Below are 19,182 nucleotides of genomic sequence, written 5' to 3'. Positions count from 1 at the left end.
CACAGCAATGTTCTCACGGCAATGTGAATTGTATTTTAAAACTGTAAAACTGCAATGCAGGAGAGTTAGAAAATACAAATCAAGCTTTGTCAAATACATAATTACCTATATTAACTTTGTTACCATATTTTGTTTTTGTGTTTATTAGATCCACCCGGTCCCCCATCCAACCCTAGAATTACAGAAACCACCAAAACCTCAGCCACATTCACCTGGGGCCGACCCCACTATGATGGTGGTCTTGAAGTAGAGGGCTACATTGTTGAATATAAAAAGGAAGGACATGATGATTGGGAGACAGAGACACAGTACCCACTGAAAGCTTCAGAATACGTGATTGGTAAACTACAAAAAGGAGGCAAATACCACTTCAGGGTTAGTGCTGTAAACTCTGAGGGAATAGGCGAGCCTGCAGAGGTTGAGAAAGTGACTGAATTGGTGGACCAGGAGATGTTGCCAGACTTTGAGCTGGATGCTGAACTCAGAAGAACTCTGGTAGTTAGAGTTCGTGCTTCAATCCGTATGTTTGTTCCTATCAAGGGTCGTCCTGTCCCTGAAGTCACATGGAGTAAAGATGATGCTAACCTGAAAACACGTGCACATATTGACAACACAGAGTCGTACACTCTTCTGGTTATTCCTGACTGCACAAGATATGATGCTGGAAAATACCACCTTTCTCTAGAGAATGTTGCTGGAAAGAAGACTGGGTTTGTTAATGTGAAAGTTCTGGATACACCGGGACCACCAGTCAATCTCAAACCTAGAGAGATCACGAAGAACAGCATCACCCTACAGTGGGAAATTCCCATTATTGACGGTGGTTCTAAGATTCGTAACTACATTATTGAGAAAAGAGCAGCCACTAAGAAGGCCTACACAGTGCTTAGCACCACATGGCAGAAGTGTTCCTTCAAGATTCCAGACCTCGAGGAGGGAGCTTACTACTATTTCCGTGTCTCAGCTGAGAATGACCTGGGTGTGGGTGAGCCAGCTGAAACCCCAGAGCCAATCAGGGTATCCCAGGCCCCCTCTGCCCCAGAAAATTTGTATGTCACCGATGTTACCTCTGATAGTGCCAGCCTTGCATGGACCAAGCCTTTGCATGATGGTGGCAGCTTGATCACTGGGTATGTCATTGAGGCTCAAAAGAAGGACACTGATCAGTGGGTCCATGTGGCCACCATTAAGGCTCTGGATTATACTGTTACAGATCTAATTGAGGGTGCTGAATATACCTTCCGTATAATGGCAGTCAATGCATCAGGCAGGAGTGATCCCCGTGAGAGCAGACCAGCTGTTATCAAAGAGCAGACTTCTGCTCCTTCATTTGACCTGCGTGGGGTCTACCAGAAAACGATCATTGCTAAGGCAGGAGATCGGTTGAAGGTGGAGATTCCAGTGTTGGGCAAACCAAGGCCTGTGGTTTCATGGAAGAAAGGAGATACAGTGCTCAAGGAGACACAAAGACTCAACATTGAAACCACACCAACATCAACTATTCTCAACATCAATGAGATAAAAAAGAAAGATGGAGGCCAGTATTCTATGACTGGTAAAAACATGCTGGGGGCAATGACAGAGACAATCACAATCCTGGTTCATGACATTCCTGGACCTCCAACTGGTCCTATTAAGCTGGAAGAAATTTCATGTGATTATGTGCTGATGTCCTGGGACCCACCAGAAAATGATGGAGGGGTTCCTATTAACAACTATATTGTTGAGATGCGGGAGACCACTGGTACTTCATGGGTAGAGCTGGCAGCTACAGTCATCCGCACCACATTTAAGGCAGCCAGACTCACTACAGGAACTCAGTATCAGTTCCGCATCAAGGCCCAGAACAGATATGGGATTGGACCAAGCATTATCTCTGAACCAGTGGTAGCTGTCTATCCATTTGATGTACCAAGCCAGCCTGGCACTCCCGTGGTCACCTCTTTCAACAAGGATGCTATGACCCTTAGTTGGAATGAGCCATCCTCTGATGGAGGTAGTGCCATTCTGGGCTATCATGTGGAAAGGAAAGAGAAAAACAGTATTCTGTGGCAGAGGATCAGCAAAGCCCTTGTTGTTGGAAATCTGTTTAAATCAACGGGCCTTATTGATGGAATTGCATATGAACACCGTGTTATTGCTGAAAATATGGCTGGTCTCAGCAAAGCCAGCAAACCCTCTGAGCCCATGTATGCTTTGGACCCAGTTGATCCACCAGGCAGGCCAGTAGCACTAAATATTACTAGGCATGAAGTGACCTTGTCATGGACCAAGCCAGAGGGAGATGGAGGATTTTCTATTACTGGATACACCGTAGAGAGGAGGGAGATGCCCAATGGACGTTGGCTCAAAGCAAACTTCAACAACATTCTGGAAACTATCTACACAGTCAGTGGTCTAACTGAAGATGCAACCTATGAATTCCGTGTGTTTGCTAGGAACTCAGCTGGTGCTGTTAGTGCTCCATCCCAGTCATCTGAAGCAATCTTGTGCAGAGATGACATTGAAGAGCCCCGGCTTGATGTAGATGCATCATATAGCAGCACTGTTGTTGTCATGGCAGGAGAGGTATTCAAGCTGGAAGCCAGTGTAACTGGAAGGCCAATCCCATCTCTGGTATGGACCAAAGAAGGAAAGGAGCTTGAGGATACAGCCAAAATTGAGATAAAAACATCCGAGTTCCACACAACTTTAACAAACAAAGATTCGCTCAGGAGGGATGGTGGTGCTTTCACTTTGATTGCCAGCAATCCTGGTGGCTTTGCTAAGTTCATATACAATGTCAAGGTGTTAGATAGACCAGGACCTCCCAACTCCCTCACTGTAACAGATGTCACTGCTGAGAAATGTGTCCTTAATTGGCTCCATCCAACACATGATGGTGGTGCCAAGATTGAGTACTTTATCATTCAGAGACGAGAGACCAGCAGGTTGGCTTGGACAAATGTGGCCACAGACCTTCAAGCTAATAGGTTCAAGGTCACCAAGCTTCTAAAGGGCAATGAATACATTTTCAGAGTTATGGCTGTTAACAAGTATGGTGTGGGTGAACCTGTGGAGTCGGAACCTGTCATCTGTGCCAACCCCTATGTACCCAGTGACCCACCACAGCAACCTGAAGTCACCATAATCACCAAGGACTCTATGGTTGTCTGCTGGGATCGCCCTGAACATGATGGTGGCAGTAGAATAAACACATACATAATTGAAAGACGGGACAAAACTGGCCTGCGCTGGGTGAAGTGCAACAAGAGGACTGTAACTGACTTGCGATTCAAAGTCTCAGGCCTCACACCAGGGCATGAATATGAATTCAGAGTTCTTGCTGAGAATAATGCTGGGCTAAGTCAGCCCAGTCCTTCCAGTCCATTCTACAAAGCCATTGACACCATCTTCCAACCTGGACCCCCAGGGAACCCCAGAGTGCTGGACACAACCAAGTCTTCTATCACACTTGCATGGAACAAGCCTGTCTATGATGGTGGTTCAGAAATCACTGGTTACATAGTGGAGACCTGCCTGCCTGAGGAGGATGAATGGACAATTCACACTCCCAAGAATGGTTGGACTGCCACTTCTTTCACCATCACCAATTTGAGGGAAAACCAAGAGTATAAAATCAATATTTCTGCAACTAATTGTGAAGGAGTGGGAGAGCCTGCAGCTGTTCCTGGAACACCCAAGTCTGAAGACAGACTAGTTCCTCCAGAAATTGAACTTGGAGCAGAACTACGTAAGGTGGTCTGCATCAGAGCCTGCAGCACACTCAGACTTTTTGTCCCTATCAAGGGAAGACCAGCACCTGAAATAAAATGGTCTAGAGAGCATGGGGAATCTCTAGATAAAGCTAACATTGAAATCACCTCATCATTCACCACTCTTCAGGTAGAGAATGTTGACAGATTTGATGGGGGTAAATACATTGTGACTGTAGAGAATGCCTCAGGAAGTAAGACAGCCTTTGTTAATGTCAGAGTGCTAGACAGTCCTGGAGCACCTCAGAATCTGATTGTCAGGGAGGTCACTAGAGATTCAGTTTCTCTTGCTTGGGATGCTCCTGTCATTGATGGTGGTTCCAGAGTCCGCAATTACATCGTGGAGAAGCGTGAATCAACCAGAAAGGCTTATTCAACTGTGTGTGCCAGCTGCCATAAGTCAAGTTGGAAAGTTGGAGACCTAGAGGAGGGAAAGATGTACTTCTTTAGAATTTTGGCTGAGAATGAATATGGCATTGGCCTCCCAGTAGAGACTCTTGAACCAATTAAAGCATCAGAGAGGCCTCTTCCCCCAGGCAAAGTGTCTCTCCGTGAAGTTACCAGCAAAAGTGTCACATTAAGTTGGGAAAAGCCTGACCATGACGGTGGAAGCAGAATCACTGGCTATATAGTTGAGATGCAGGGAAAAGGCAGTGAGAAGTGGACCCAGGTTATGGTTGTAAAAAGCAATGAAGCTCATGTTACTGGCCTTACACAGGGAGAGGAGTATACATTCCGTATTTCATCCATTAATGAAAAGGGAGTCAGTGACCCCCGCCCTCTCAATGTGCCTGTGGTTGCCAAGGATCTGGTCATCTCACCAACCTTCAAAGTTCTTTTCAGCACATTTAGTGTGCTAGCAGGGGATGATCTGAAAATAGATGTACCATATGCTGCCCATCCCAAGGCTACAGCAACTTGGCTCAAAGATGGTGTTGCTCTCAAAGAGACGACAAGAGTGAATGCAGATGCCACAGACAAAAATCTTCTCCTGGTTATTAAGGAGGCTTGCAGAGATGATGTGGGAACATATACTGTCAAACTTACTAACACAGCTGGAGAGGCATCTACAGATATCAGTGTTATTGTTTTAGATAAGCCTGGCCCTCCAACTGGCCCAATTAAGCTAGATGAGGTCACTGCTGATAGCGTGATCCTGTCCTGGGATCCACCTCAGTATGATGGCGGTTGTGCCATCAATAATTACATCGTTGAGAAGAGAGACACATCTACCACTAACTGGCAGATTGTGTCAGCTACAGTAGCCAGAACCACTATCAAGGCAGCACGTCTGAAAACTGGATCTGAGTACCAATTCAGGATTGCTGCAGAGAACAGATATGGCAAATCTTCAGCCCTGTTATCTGATACTATTGTTGCTCAGTATCCTTTTGAGGTTCCTAGTTCACCACGTTCTGTTACCGTTCAGTCAACCACCAAGGAAAGTATGGTGGTTGTATGGGAAAAACCCAGCAATGATGGTGGAAGCAAGATTTTGGGATACCATTTAGAGCTAAAAGAGAGAAACAATATATTGTGGGTGAAACAGAACAAACAACTTGTCCCAGAAACTAGATTCAAGGTTATTGGCCTGGAGGAGGGTATTGAATATGAGTTCAGAGTTTATGCTGAGAACATTGTTGGCCTCAGCAAAGCCAGCAAAGTGAGTGAAATACAAGTTGCCCGAGATCCTTGTGACAGACCAGGAAAACCAGAAGCTGTCATTGTAACACGGAACCAAGTGACACTAAGATGGACAAAACCCCAATATGATGGTGGAATCAAGATCACAGGTTATGTTATTGAGAAGAAGGAGGGAGCTGGTCGCTGGATGAAGGCCAGTTTCACTAACATCACTGAAACAGAATTTGTTGTCACAGGACTTATTGAGAATCAGACTTATGAATTCCGTGTCATTGCCAAAAATGCAGCAGGTGTTTTTAGCCAGCCATCTGATTCTACTGGAGCCATCACTGCCAAGGATGAGGTGGATCCACCCAAAATTGACTTGGAAGTTAAATACTCCCAAACTGTGGTAGTTAATGCTGGAGAGACATTTAAACTTGAGGCTGCTGTTTACGGTAAACCTGTACCCACAATTCATTGGCTGAAAGAGGGCCAGGAGATCACCGAAGCAGCTCGCTTAGAGCTTAAGAACACAGATTTTACAGCTTGTCTTGTTGTTAAAGAAGCCATCCGTGTTGATGGAGGTCAGTACATACTTCTAGTAAAGAATGTTGGAGGAGAGAAATCTGTTAACATTAATGTTAAGGTTTTAGATAGACCTGGTGCACCCGAAGGCCCTATATCCATTTATGGTGTCACTAATGAAAAATGCTCAATTTCCTGGAAACCTCCCTTGCAAGACGGAGGAAGTGATGTTTCCCATTATATTGTTGAGAGGAGGGAAACCAGCAGATTGGTTTGGACTGTAGTTGAACCAAAAGTTCAGACACTGAACTTGAAGATCACCAAATTACTTCCTGGTAATGAATATATTTTCAGAGTGATTCCTGTTAACAAATATGGAGTTGGAGAGCCACTGGAATCTGAGCCAATGGTTGCCAGGAATCCATTTGTCACTCCCAACCCACCAACAAATGTGGAAGTTTCCACAATCACCAAAGACTCTATGGTGGTGACCTGGGAGAGACCAACTAATGATGGTGGCAGCCCAATCCAGGGATACATTGTTGAGAAACGTGACAAGGATGGTGTGCGATGGACTAGATGCAACAAGCGCAATATTAGTGAGCTGCGCTTTAGAGTTACCGGGCTTCTTGAAAACCATAGCTATGAATTCAGAGTTGCTGCTGAGAATGCTGCAGGTGTTGGCATGCCTAGTGCACCAACAGTGTACTACAAAGCACTGGATCCTGTCTTCAAACCAGGCCCACCAAACAACCCCAAGGTGGTAGACACATCTAGATCCACTGTTTCTCTAACATGGGGCAAACCCATCTATGACGGTGGCTGCGAGGTTCAGTCTTACATTGTAGAGGCATGTAATGGTGCATCTGATGAGTGGTTTATGTGTACTCCACCAACTGGAATCATGGACACAAAATATACTGTGAAAAAACTTCTGGAAAAGCATGAGTACCAATTTAGAGTGTGTGCAATCAACAAGGTTGGTGTTGGTGAGCATGCTGATGTTCCTGGAAAAATTCTTTTGGAGGAGAAACTTGAAGCACCTGATCTTGATCTTGATGCAGATATGAGAAAGATGATCAACATCAGAGCAGCAAGTACGCTCAGATTGTTTGTTCCTGTAAGGGGTCGTCCAGCTCCAGAGGTGAAATGGGGCAAGGCTGATGGTGAGATTAAGGAGACTGCTCAGATTGACAATACAGGCAACTATGCATCACTTGTCATTGAGAATGTTGACAGATTTGATAGTGGCAAGTACACCCTGACTGCTGAGAATGCTAGTGGAGTAAAATCAGTCTTCATAAGTGTCAGAGTGCTGGACTCCCCTAGTCCACCAACTAACTTCGTGGTGAAAGAGATTACCAAGAATTCTGTCACTCTCACATGGGAGCCTCCACATCTGGATGGTGGCTCAAAGATTAAGCACTATATTGTTGAAAAGCGTGAGAGCACCAGGAAAGTGTACTCTCCCATCACGACATGCAACAAGATGTCATGGAAAGTTGAACCTCTTCCAGAGGGTGGAATCTTTTTCTTTAGAGTATTGGCTGAGAATGAATATGGTGTGGGTCTCCCTGCTAAAACTACAGAACCAGTTAAGATATCTGAGAAACCTCAGCCACCTGGCAAGGTCAGTGTTGTTGATGTTACTCACAGCACTGTAACTTTAACTTGGGAAAAGCCTCTGCATGACGGTGGTAGTAGAATCACCCACTATGAAGTTGAACTAGCTCCCAAGGACAGTGAAGCTTGGTCTATATGTGCTAGTGTGAAAGCACTGGAAACATTAGTGACAAACCTTCTCAAGGGAGAGGAGTACCAGTTCAGAGTTGTTGCTGTAAATGACAAGGGCAAAAGTGACCCACGACAGTTGGCTCATTCTGTTGTAGCAAAGGACCTTGTTATTGAACCTGCTGTTAGACCCAAGGCAAGTTCTTACAGTGTCCAGGTGGGGTATGACCTCAAGTTAGAGGTCCCGGTCGCTGGTCACCCTAAACCAATTATCACCTGGACCAAAGATGGCGTAGCCCTTAAGCAGACTACCAGAGTCAATGTCACCGACTCAGCACAAACTACCACTCTTACCATAAAGGATGCTACCAGAGAAGATGGAGGTATGTACACTATCGGTGTCTCCAATGACCTTGGTTCAAAGGATGCCACTGTAGAGGTGATCACCTTGGACAAACCAGGCCCACCCACAGGCCCTGTAAAGTTGGAGGATATCAGTGCTGAGAGCATCACCCTCAGCTGGGAACCTCCTACATACACAGGTGGTTGTCCAATCTCAAACTATGTGGTGGAGAAGAAAGACACAACCACAACAAACTGGTCGGTTGTGTCTGCCACTGTGGCTAGAACCACTCTAAAAGTCAGCAATCTGAAGACAGGCACTGAGTACCAGTTCAGAATCTATGCTGAAAATAGATATGGAAAGAGCTATGCAATTGATTCACAGCCTGTTGTGGCACAGTATCCATTCCAGGAGCCAGGACCACCAGGAACACCATTTGTTTCTTCATACACTAAAGACTACATGGTAGTTGAGTGGCATAAACCCCCAAGTGATGGTGGCAGTGCCATCTTGGGCTACCATCTGGAAAGAAAAGAAAGGAACAGTATCCTCTGGACAAAGATAAACAAAATGCTCATCCAAGATTGTAGATTCAAATCTACTCCACTCGAGGAAGGCATTGAGTATGAGTATAGAGTCTATGCAGAGAACATTGTTGGCATTGGTGAATGTAGCAAAGTGTCTGAGGTTTATGTTGCCCGTGATCCATGTGATCCTCCTAGCCGTCCTGAGGCTGTGATTGTGACCAGGCACTCAGTGAAACTCAAGTGGAACCCCCCGGCGTACGATGGTGGGAGTTTAGTTACAGGTTATCTAGTAGAGAAACGTGATCTTCCTGAAGGAAAATGGATGAAGGCTAGCTTCACAAACATCATTGAACACGAATTCACAGTTACTGGCCTCACAGAAGATAGCAAATATGACTTCAGAGTAATTGCAAAGAATGCTGCAGGTGCCGTTAGCAAGCCCTCTGAGAGCACAGGATCCATAACTGCTAAGGATGAAGTTGTACCACCTAAGAGTGAGACAGATCCTATGTACAACCAGACCATTGTTATAAATGCAGGAGAGACATTCAATCTTGAGGCCAGTGTGGAAGGAAAGCCTATTCCAACTGCTCAGTGGTTCAAGGGGAATCTTGAAGTTGAAAACTCAGCAAGAGCGGAGATCAGAAACACAGATTTTAAAGCTTTGCTTGTTGTAAAGGATGCTATCAGAGTTGATGGTGGACAGTATACTCTGGTTCTCACAAATGTGGCAGGAAGTAAGACTATCCCCTTCAGTGTGAAGGTTCTGGACAGACCAGGGCCTTCAGAAGGACCTCTTACTATCAGCAATGTTACTGAGGAAAAATGCTCACTGTCGTGGCTGCCACCCAGGCATGACGGAGGCGCCAGCATTTCTCACTACATCATTCAGAAAAGAGAAACTAGCCGCTTGGCATGGACTGTGGTCTGCAGTGATTGTAAAGCTACCATGTTTAAAGTTACAAAACTACTGAAGGGAAATGAGTACATCTTCAGAGTCATGGCTGTCAACAAATATGGCACAGGTGAGCCGCTTGAATCAGCACCAGTTATCATGAGAAATCCATTTGTTCCACCTGGAGCACCTCAGGATCTTGAGATCACAAATATCACCAGGGATTCTATGACTGTATGTTGGAACCGTCCTGAGACATCAGGAGGCAGTGACATTGTTGGCTACATTGTTGAGAAGAGAGACAGAGCAGGAGTGAGGTGGACCAAGTGCAACAAACGCAGAGTGACAGACTTGCGTTTCAGAGTAACAGGACTGACTGAGGACCATGAATATGAATTCAGGATATCTGCTGAGAATGCAGCTGGAGTGGGCCAGCCAAGTCCATCGACAACCTATCTTAAAGCATGTGACCCCACCTTCGAGCCAGGCTGTCCCACCAATGTCCATGTGGTAGACACTACTAGAGACTCCATTTGTCTGGCTTGGCACAGACCTATCTATGATGGTGGCTGTGAGATTCAAGGCTACGCTGTGGAAATAACCAAGGCTGATGAGGAGGAATGGGCCATATGCACCCCACCTTGTGGAGTCAATGCTACCAAGTTTACTATCAAAAAGTTGATTGAACACCAAGAATACAAAGTCCGCATTTGTGCCATCAACAAGGTGGGTGTTGGTGAGCCCACTGAGATTCAGGGAGTCGTCAAACCTATGGATAAAATTGACCCTCCAGAAGTGATTCTGGATTCAGAGCTCAGGAAGGGAATAGTTGTCCGTGCAGGAGGCTCGATGAGAGTCTGCATTCCATTCAAAGGCCGTCCTACTCCTGAGATAAACTGGGCCAAAGAGGATGGAGAGTTACCCAGTAAAGTTCAGGTTGAGACTGGTGAAGATTACACACAGCTCTCAATTGAAATCTGTGACAAATATGATGCTGGAAAGTACGTGCTCAATTTAGAAAACAGTGCTGGCACCAAATCAGCTTTTGTTTCCGTTAAGGTGCTAGACACTCCAGGGGCTCCTTTAAACCTAACAGTAACAGACATCAAGAGGGAAAGTGTGACTCTGACCTGGGAGCCTCCTCTTATTGATGGTGGTGCAAGAATCAAGAATTACCTTGTTGAAAAGAGGGAGTCCACAAGGAAGGTTTACTCTAATGTGGACAACAAGTGCACAAAGACAAGCTATCGTATAACTGGCCTGACAGAGGGAACTATATATTATTTCAGAGTCTTAGCAGAGAATGAGTTTGGTGTGGGACAGCCAGCTGAGACAGAAGAATCAGTAAAAACATCTGAGCCCCCCCTGCCTGTGGGTAAGGTCACATTGACCGAAGTGACAAAAACAACTGCTTCACTCTCCTGGGAGAAGCCAGATCATGATGGAGGTAGCAGAATAATTGGTTACTACATTGAGATGCAGCCTGTTGGCTCAGAGGAATGGGTGGTAGCTGCCACATGCAAAACTTGTGAAGGCACTGTCACAGGCCTCAGTGCAGGACATGAGTACCTATTTCGAATCTTAGCCTTCAATGAGAAGGGCAAGAGTGACCCTAGACCTTTGGCTGCGCCAGTCACTGCTAAAGATATAACCATTGAACCCAAATTCAAGATTCAATTTAACACTTATAGTTTACAGCACGGTGAGGATTTGAAGATTGAGATTCCAGTGATTGGACGACCTGTTCCCAAGGTTGAATGGAAGAAGGATGGACAAGCTCTTAAAGAGACAACAAGAATTAATGTTTCCAGCACATTGTCATGCACTAAGCTGTACATCAAAGATGCAAATAAGGACGACTCTGGCAAATACACTGTCACAGCCACCAGTAGCATTGGAACAGCTACAGAGGAGATTACTGTTATTATTCTTGATAAGCCTGGGCCACCCACGGGCCCTGTAAAGATAGAAGAGGTGAGCTCTAATTATGTCACTCTCTCTTGGGAGCCACCAGAGTATACCGGAGGCTGTCCCATCAATAATTACATCGTGGAGAAGAGAGATACTACCACCACAGCATGGCAGATTGTTTCTGCTACTATTGCCAGGACAACCATCAAAGTCACCAAGTTGAAGACTGGTGTTGAATATCAATTCAGAGTGTCAGCTGAAAATAGATACGGGAAGAGTTCTGCAATTGTCTCTCCTGCTGTTATTGCTCAGTATCCATTTAGTGAGCCTGTGGCCCCAGGAACACCAGTCATTTCTTCTGTAACCAAGGATAGCATGGTCGTTGAGTGGAAACCTCCTACCAACAATGGGGGCAGTCCAATTCTTGGCTATCACCTTGAGAGAAAAGAAAAGAATAGCCTCTTGTGGACTAAATTAAACAAGCTTCTAATCCCAGACACACGTTTCAGAACTACAGAACTTGAAGAAGGTATTGAGTATGAATTCAGGGTTTATGCTGAAAACGTTGCTGGTCTCAGCCCAGCTAGCAAGCTGTCTGAGAGCACAGTAGCAAGGGACCCTTGTGACTCACCAGGAACTCCTGAGCCTATTGAAATCACCAGAAACCATGTGACACTCCAGTGGACCAAGCCCCAGTATGATGGAGGGAGTGCAATTACTGGCTATGTGATTGAGAGAAGGAAGCACCCAGACACCCGCTGGATGAAGGCCAGCTTCACTAACATCATTGATACACAATTTACACTTACTGGTCTGACTGAAGACTGTGTGTATGAGTTCAGGGTCATTGCCAGAAATGGTGCTGGGATTTTGAGCCAACCCTCTCAGAGCACAGGGGAAATTACTGCCAAAGATGAAATTGAGGCTCCAGCAGCCACCATGGATTCGAAATTCAAGGATATGACTATTGTTCACGCAGGTGAGACATTTGTCATTGATGCTGACTATACTGGAAAACCTTTGCCTGAGGTCATTTGGTTAAAGGATGGAAAAGAGATTGACAAAGCCACACCAAGAATGGAAATCAAGACTACCCTTACACGTACCATCCTGACAGTCAAGGATTGCATCAGAGTGGATGGTGGCCACTTTGTCCTCAAGCTTATTAATGTGGGAGGAGTCAAGATGATCCCAGTTAATGTCAAAGTTCTGGATAGACCTGGGCCTCCAGATGGACCTCTAGAAGTCAAAGGGGTCACAGCTGAGAAATGTTATCTGCATTGGAATCATCCCTCACATGACGGAGGAGCTGGCATCTCTCACTATATCATTGAGAAGAGAGAGACTAGTCGTTTGTCATGGACTATGGTTGAGCCCAAGATTCAGGCAATCAGCCACAAAATCACAAAACTATTGCCTGGCAATGAATATATCTTTCGAGTTACTGCTGTAAATAAATATGGTGTTGGCGAGCCTTTAGAATCAGAAGCTGTTGTTGCTCGTAACCCTTTCACCACTCCCAGTGCCCCCTCAAACCTTGAGGTCGGTGCCATCACTAGGGACTCCATGGTGCTTTCCTGGGAGAGGCCCAATGATAATGGAGGTGCAGAGATTGAGGGATATGTCCTTGAAAAACGTGATAAAGATGGTATCAGATGGAGTAAATGCAACAAGAAGAGGCTGAATGACCTGCGATTCAGATGCACTGGTCTCACAGAGGGCCACTCATATGAATTCAGGGTTTCGGCTGAAAATGCTGCTGGTGTAGGAAAGCCTAGTGCACCAACTCCGTACATCAAGGCCTGTGATGCCACTTATCCACCTGGACCCCCAAATAATCCAAAGGTCACTGACCATTCAAGTACCACAGTTTCCCTTTCATGGTCCAGGCCTATATATGATGGTGGTGCACAGATCACTGGGTATATTATTGAAATGAAAGAGGCAACAGATGATGAATGGATCATTAGCACACCACACACTGGCGTCCAAGCCACTAACTACACAGTAAAGAAACTTAAGGAGAATGCGGAATACAACTTCCGCATAAGTGCTGTTAATTGTGAGGGAGTAGGAGAACATGTAGATTTGCCTTGTTCTGTGATTGCTGCAGAGAAGCTGGAGGCTCCTGAAATTGAACTAGATTGTGACCTAAGAAAGATGGTCAACGTCCGTGCCTCTGCTACCTTGCGTCTGTTTGTGACAACCAGAGGGAAGCCTGAGCCTGAAGTCAGATGGTCAAAGGCTGATGGCACTCTAAATGAACGTGCCCAGATAGAAGTCACAAGCTCTTACACAATGCTGGTGATTGAGAATGTTGACAGATTTGACACTGGCAAATATGTGCTGACCCTTGAAAACCTCAGTGGCTCTAAATCAGCCTTTATCAACGTCAGAGTTCTGGATTCTCCTAGTGCTCCTACTAACCTCGGAGTTAAGGATGTTAAAAGAAATTCTGTCTCTCTCTCCTGGGAGCCTCCTCTAATTGATGGTGGGGCTAAGATATCACATTATATAGTGGAGAAGAGAGAACAGAAGAGAATGGCTTTCACCAGTGTTTGCACTAACTGCGTCAGAAACTCCTACATTATTTCAGACCTGCAGGAAGGAGGCCGATACTATTTCCGTGTGTTAGCTGTGAATGAACTCGGAGTAGGTCTGCCTGCATCCACAGATCAAGTTAAGGTGTCTGAGCCTCCTCTGCCTCCTGGTAAGATTGTGGTTGTTGACATTACTCGTCATGCTGTTACACTCTCTTGGGAGAAACCTGATCATGATGGAGGCAGTAAGATTACAAACTATATTGTGGAGATGCAGCCCAAGGGAGATGACAAATGGACGGTGTGCAGTGAAGTCAAAGCACTTGAAGCTACCATTGATGGACTCACAACTGGAGAGGAATACTCCTTCAGGGTAACTGCTGTGAATGATAAGGGTAGAAGCGATGCTAAGCCTCTGGCTACTCCTGTGGTGGTAAGGGACATCACGATGGAGCCCATCATCAACCTGTTATTCACCACATACAGTGTAAAAACAGGAGATGATTTGAAGATTGACGTTCCCTTCAAAAGCAGACCACAGCCTGAGGTGTGCTGGAAGAAGGATGGCCAAGTGCTTAAGCAGACAACCAGGGTAAATGTTCTCAATTCAAAAACCTCATCTAAGATTGTCATCAAGGATGCCACGAAGGAGGATGTAGGGAAGTATGTGATTACCCTGACTAACTCAGTTGGTACCAAGTCAGCTGAAATCTCTGTTATAATCCTGGATAAACCTGGACCACCTAGTAACATTAAGGTTGATGAGGTGAGCGCTGACTTTATTTCTCTGTCTTGGGATCCTCCAACCTATGATGGTGGTTGTCAGATTAACAACTATGTAGTTGAGAAGAGAGACACTACTACTACAACATGGCAAATCGTGTCAGCCACAGTGGCCAGAACATCAATAAAGGTTTCTCGACTTACTCAGGGGACAGAGTACCAGTTCCGCATTGCAGCTGAGAACCGTTATGGGAAGAGTCCTGCCATAGATTCTGCTCCTGTTGTTGCTCAGTATCCATTTGAGCCTCCTGGCCCTCCAACCCAACTTCATGTTGTCCATGCCACCAAAACTGGGATGCTCGTGGTATGGGGCAGACCTGCAAGTGATGGTGGAAGTCCTGTTATTGGTTATCACATTGAAAGCAAAGACCAAAGCAGCATCTTGTGGACCAAGGTCAACAGAGGTCTGGTGACTGAGAACCAGTTTAAGATGACAGGAATGGAAGAAGGTCTGTTGTATCAGTTCAGAGTGTATGCTGAGAATATTGCTGGAATTGGTCCATGCACTAGGGCAAGTGACCCTGTGGCAGCCAGGGATCCATGTGAATCTCCACATAACCTTAGAGTCACAAACATCACTAGAAATTCAGTTTCTCTTTTTTGGGAAAGACCTGAATATGATGGCAGTGCAAAAATTACTGGCTACATTGTTGAGCGTCAAGAGCTTCCCAATGGTCGCTGGCTGAAATGCAACTTCACCAATGTTCAAGACACTTACTTCGATGTCACTGGTCTCACAGAAGATGTCCGGTATGATTTCCGTGTTATTGCTAAAAATTCTGCAGAGCAATTGAGTGCTCCTTCAGAAAGCACTGGACCCGTCACTGTCAAAGATGATGTAGATCCTCCCACCATTATACTGGAAGATAAATTCAGACAGTTGGTTGTCATTAAGGCTGGAGAAATCATTAGAATTGATGCCGAAATTACTGGGCGTCCACTCCCAGTTGTTTCATGGTCTAAGGATGGTAAGGAGATTGAGGCCAAGGCTAGATGTGAAATCACATCCACTAACTTCACAACCACGCTCATTGTCAAAGATGCTATCAGAAGGGACTCTGGACAGTATGTTCTTACTCTGCACAATGTAGCTGGAACCAGATCTGTGGCTATCAACTGTAAGGTTCTGGACAGACCTGGACCTGCATCAGGACCTTTAACAGTTTCTGGTCTCACAGCAGAGAAATGCACCCTGTCATGGGGACCACCTCAGGAAAATGGTGGTGCTGAAATTATGCACTACATTGTTGAGAAACGTGAGACCAGTCGTCTTGCCTGGACTCTTGTCTATGGTGACATGAAGGCAACTACCTGCAAAGTGACTAAACTGCTCAAAGGAAATGAGTACATCTTCCGAGTTAGGGGAGTCAACAAATATGGAGATGGTGAAAGCCTGGAGAGTGAGCCAACAAAGGCCACTGATCCATTCACTGTCCCTTCAGCTCCCACTAATGTCCAGGTCACCTCTGTTACAAGTGAGGCAATGACCATTTGCTGGGAAAGACCTGTTTCTGATGGTGGCAGCAGTATTGCTGGCTATGTAATTGAGAAGCGAGAGAAGACTGGCCTCCGCTGGTGCCGTGTCAACAAGAAACCTGTTTATGACCTTAGAGTGAAAGCTTCACACCTTCGCGAGGGCTGTGAGTACGAATACAGAGTTTTTGCAGAGAATACTGCTGGCCTCAGTGCTCCTAGCACTCCTTGCCCACTCACCAGGGCAGAAGACCCACAGTTTTTACCCTCACCTCCAGCTAAGCCTAGGATAATTGACTCCACAAAGACTACAGTCACCCTGTCATGGAATAAGCCACTTTTTGATGGTGGAGCACCTGTGACTGGTTACAGAGTAGAATACAGGAAGACATTAGATGATGAATGGATTGTTGGAGTACAGAACACCAAAAACACAGAATTTACAGTGGTGGGATTATCACCTGGAACTGAATATGTGTTTGTTGTCAAATCCATTAACAAGATTGGAGTGAGTGAGCCCAGTCCTGAGTCAGACAAACAAGTTGCCAAAGAAAGAGAGGAGGAGCCAACCTTTGATGTTAGCAATGAAATGAGAAAGACTCTTATTGTAAAGGATGGAAGCTCTTTCACAATGAAAGTTCCTTTCAAAGGCAAACCCATCCCTAGTGTTACTTGGGCTAAGCCTGATGTAGACCTTAGAGTTCGTGCTGTAATTGACACCACAGATACCTTTACTTCCATCACCTTAGAAAAAGCAACTCGAAATGACTCTGGAAAATACACTGTCACTCTATCCAATGTATCTGGTACCTCCTCTTTGACGCTCACTGTCCGTGTTTTGGACTCACCTGGGCCTCCTAGTCATATAGAGGTCAAGGAAGTCACAAAGACCTCTGCTACTATAACCTGGGATACTCCTGAGATTGAGGGAGGAGGACCAGTCAAGAATTACCTTATTGATTACCGTGAGGCTAGCAAGAAAGGCTGGACTAGATTGACTGACACATGCCACAGACTGACATACAAGGTGGCAGACCTGCAGGAGGGAGAAGTCTACTACTTCAGAGTGACAGGCGAGAATGAATATGGTATTGGTGTTCCTGCTGAGACCAAAGAGGGGACCAAGATCACAGGTATTAAATCCTGAGTTGGTATTTTTTTTTAATTTTTACAGAAAATATATATCAAAATTTGTTTTAATTGAAAGACATATTTTCTTTCTCCAGAAAAACCAAGTCCACCACCAAAACTGGGTGTAACGGATGTGACCAAGGAAAGTGTGTCCTTGGCATGGGCCAAGCCAGAACATGATGGAGGCAGCAGAATTACTAGCTACCTAGTAGAAGCACTGGAGAATGGACAAGAGAAGTGGGTTAAATGTGGTACAACAAAGTCCATCCACTTCACAGTGTCTGGTCTGAGGGAGAATGCGGAGTACTTCTTCAGAATCAGAGCTGAGAACTATGCTGGATTCAGTGATGCTAAGGAAATGATTACTCCTGTAGTGGTCAAAGACCAGCTTGGTAAACTACAAGCTTGTTATAATAATCAGAACATGCCATGCAATTAGTAGAGACTACACCTAATTTCTCCTGTTGTAACTCTTTTTGGTACTTTTCTGTTCTAGAATCTCCTGAGATCAACATGAAGGACTTCCCCCACAATACAGTATATGTTAGAGCTGGATCTACCCTAAAATGTGAGATTCCATTGACAGGCCGGCCTTTACCTAAAGTGACTCTGTCCAAGGATAATGTGCTGCTCAAATCAACAATGAGGTTTAACTCAGAAGTCACTCCTGACAGTATCAAGATTAGTGTGCGTGAGAGCATTGCAGGAGACTCAGGCCGCTATGATATTATTGCCTCCAACTCCAGTGGAACCACCAAGTCCTTTGTAAATATTGTGGTTCTTGACCGCCCCAGTGTCCCACTTGGACCAGTGGAGCTGTATGATGTCACAGAAGACAGTGTAAGCTTAAAGTGGCTCCCACCAGCATATGATGGTGGCAGTCCCATCACCAACTACATCATCCAGAAGCGAGAGACAACTACAGCCAACTGGATGGACGTGTCTTCAGCTGTGGCCCGTTGCACCATGAAAATTATGAAGCTGACCACTGGCCTGGAGTACCAATTCAGAATTAGGGCAGAGAACAGATATGGAATCAGTGAACATATTGACTCCCCAGCTGTCGCTGTCAGTCTTCCTTACAGTAAGAAGTTTTTGCTTTTCTTATTATTATACATAAACATAATAATTTTGCTACTCATTCTTTACACCTTCACTATGTGAGCATGCCAAAATTCTCAAACTCTGCCTCTTGTCCTCCAGCTATACCAGATGTGCCATCAACTCCAGAAATTACTGCTGTAACCAGGGAAAGCATTACCGTTGCATGGAAGGAGCCAAAGTCAGATGGAGGCAGCCATGTGTTTGGTTACCATCTCCAAATGAAAGACAAAAACAGCATCCTTTGGCAGCGAGTCAACAAAACAGTGATCCGTGCCACACACTTTAAAGTCACCAACATAAATGCTGGACTTATTTATGAGTTCAAGGTAGCAGCAGAAAACTCTGCTGGAATTAGTGCCTTCAGCAAGATTTCTGATGCTGTATTGGCTATTGATGCCTGCGGTGAGTTTATAGTCGATAAAATGCATGAAAAATTCTTTGACTTAAGATTTTCTGCAATATTTATTAAAATCATCCTCACTGTATCTTCCTATAGAGCCACCCCTATACTTGCGTATAACTGACATCACTAAGAACTCCATTAGTCTGGCCTGGCAGAAGCCTGACTATGATGGTGGATCCCCAATAACTGGTTACATCATTGAGAAGAGAGAGGGTGTTAGCCCCAAATGGTCTAAAGCTAACCTCACCAATATCACAGACACCCGCTTCATTGTTACTGGCCTCACCCAGGATGAAACATATGAGTTCCGAGTCATGGCAAAGAATGCAGTTGGTTCAGTGAGCAATCCGTCTATCACTGTGGGGCCAGCCACATGTGTGGACACTTATGGTAGGTCTTTTCATGTTGGGTTATATTTGTGTATTTTTTTCTGCA

At 45.2% G+C, this 19,182-nt stretch overlaps 1 protein-coding gene across 8 annotated transcripts in view; it reads left to right on the top strand.

Annotated features, from left to right (window-relative positions):
• The window catches only part of ttn.2 (titin, tandem duplicate 2), a 219,318-nt gene that overhangs the window by 173,596 nt on the left and 26,540 nt on the right, over positions 1-19,182 (top strand). For all 8 annotated transcript variants that reach the window (XM_076874633.1, XM_076874632.1, XM_076874631.1 and 5 more), the window contains 5 exons: positions 149-17,242; positions 17,336-17,632; positions 17,737-18,324; positions 18,444-18,746; positions 18,841-19,137. In XM_076874633.1, the coding sequence (XP_076730748.1) occupies positions 149-17,242; positions 17,336-17,632; positions 17,737-18,324; positions 18,444-18,746; positions 18,841-19,137 (18,579 nt within the window). The remainder of the gene's footprint in view (positions 1-148; positions 17,243-17,335; positions 17,633-17,736; positions 18,325-18,443; positions 18,747-18,840; positions 19,138-19,182) is intronic.

Source organism: Maylandia zebra, linkage group LG16, assembly GCF_041146795.1.
Source record: "Maylandia zebra isolate NMK-2024a linkage group LG16, Mzebra_GT3a, whole genome shotgun sequence".
NCBI lineage: Eukaryota > Metazoa > Chordata > Actinopteri > Cichliformes > Cichlidae > Maylandia > Maylandia zebra.
This window is presented reverse-complemented; position numbering and strand designations above follow the sequence as displayed.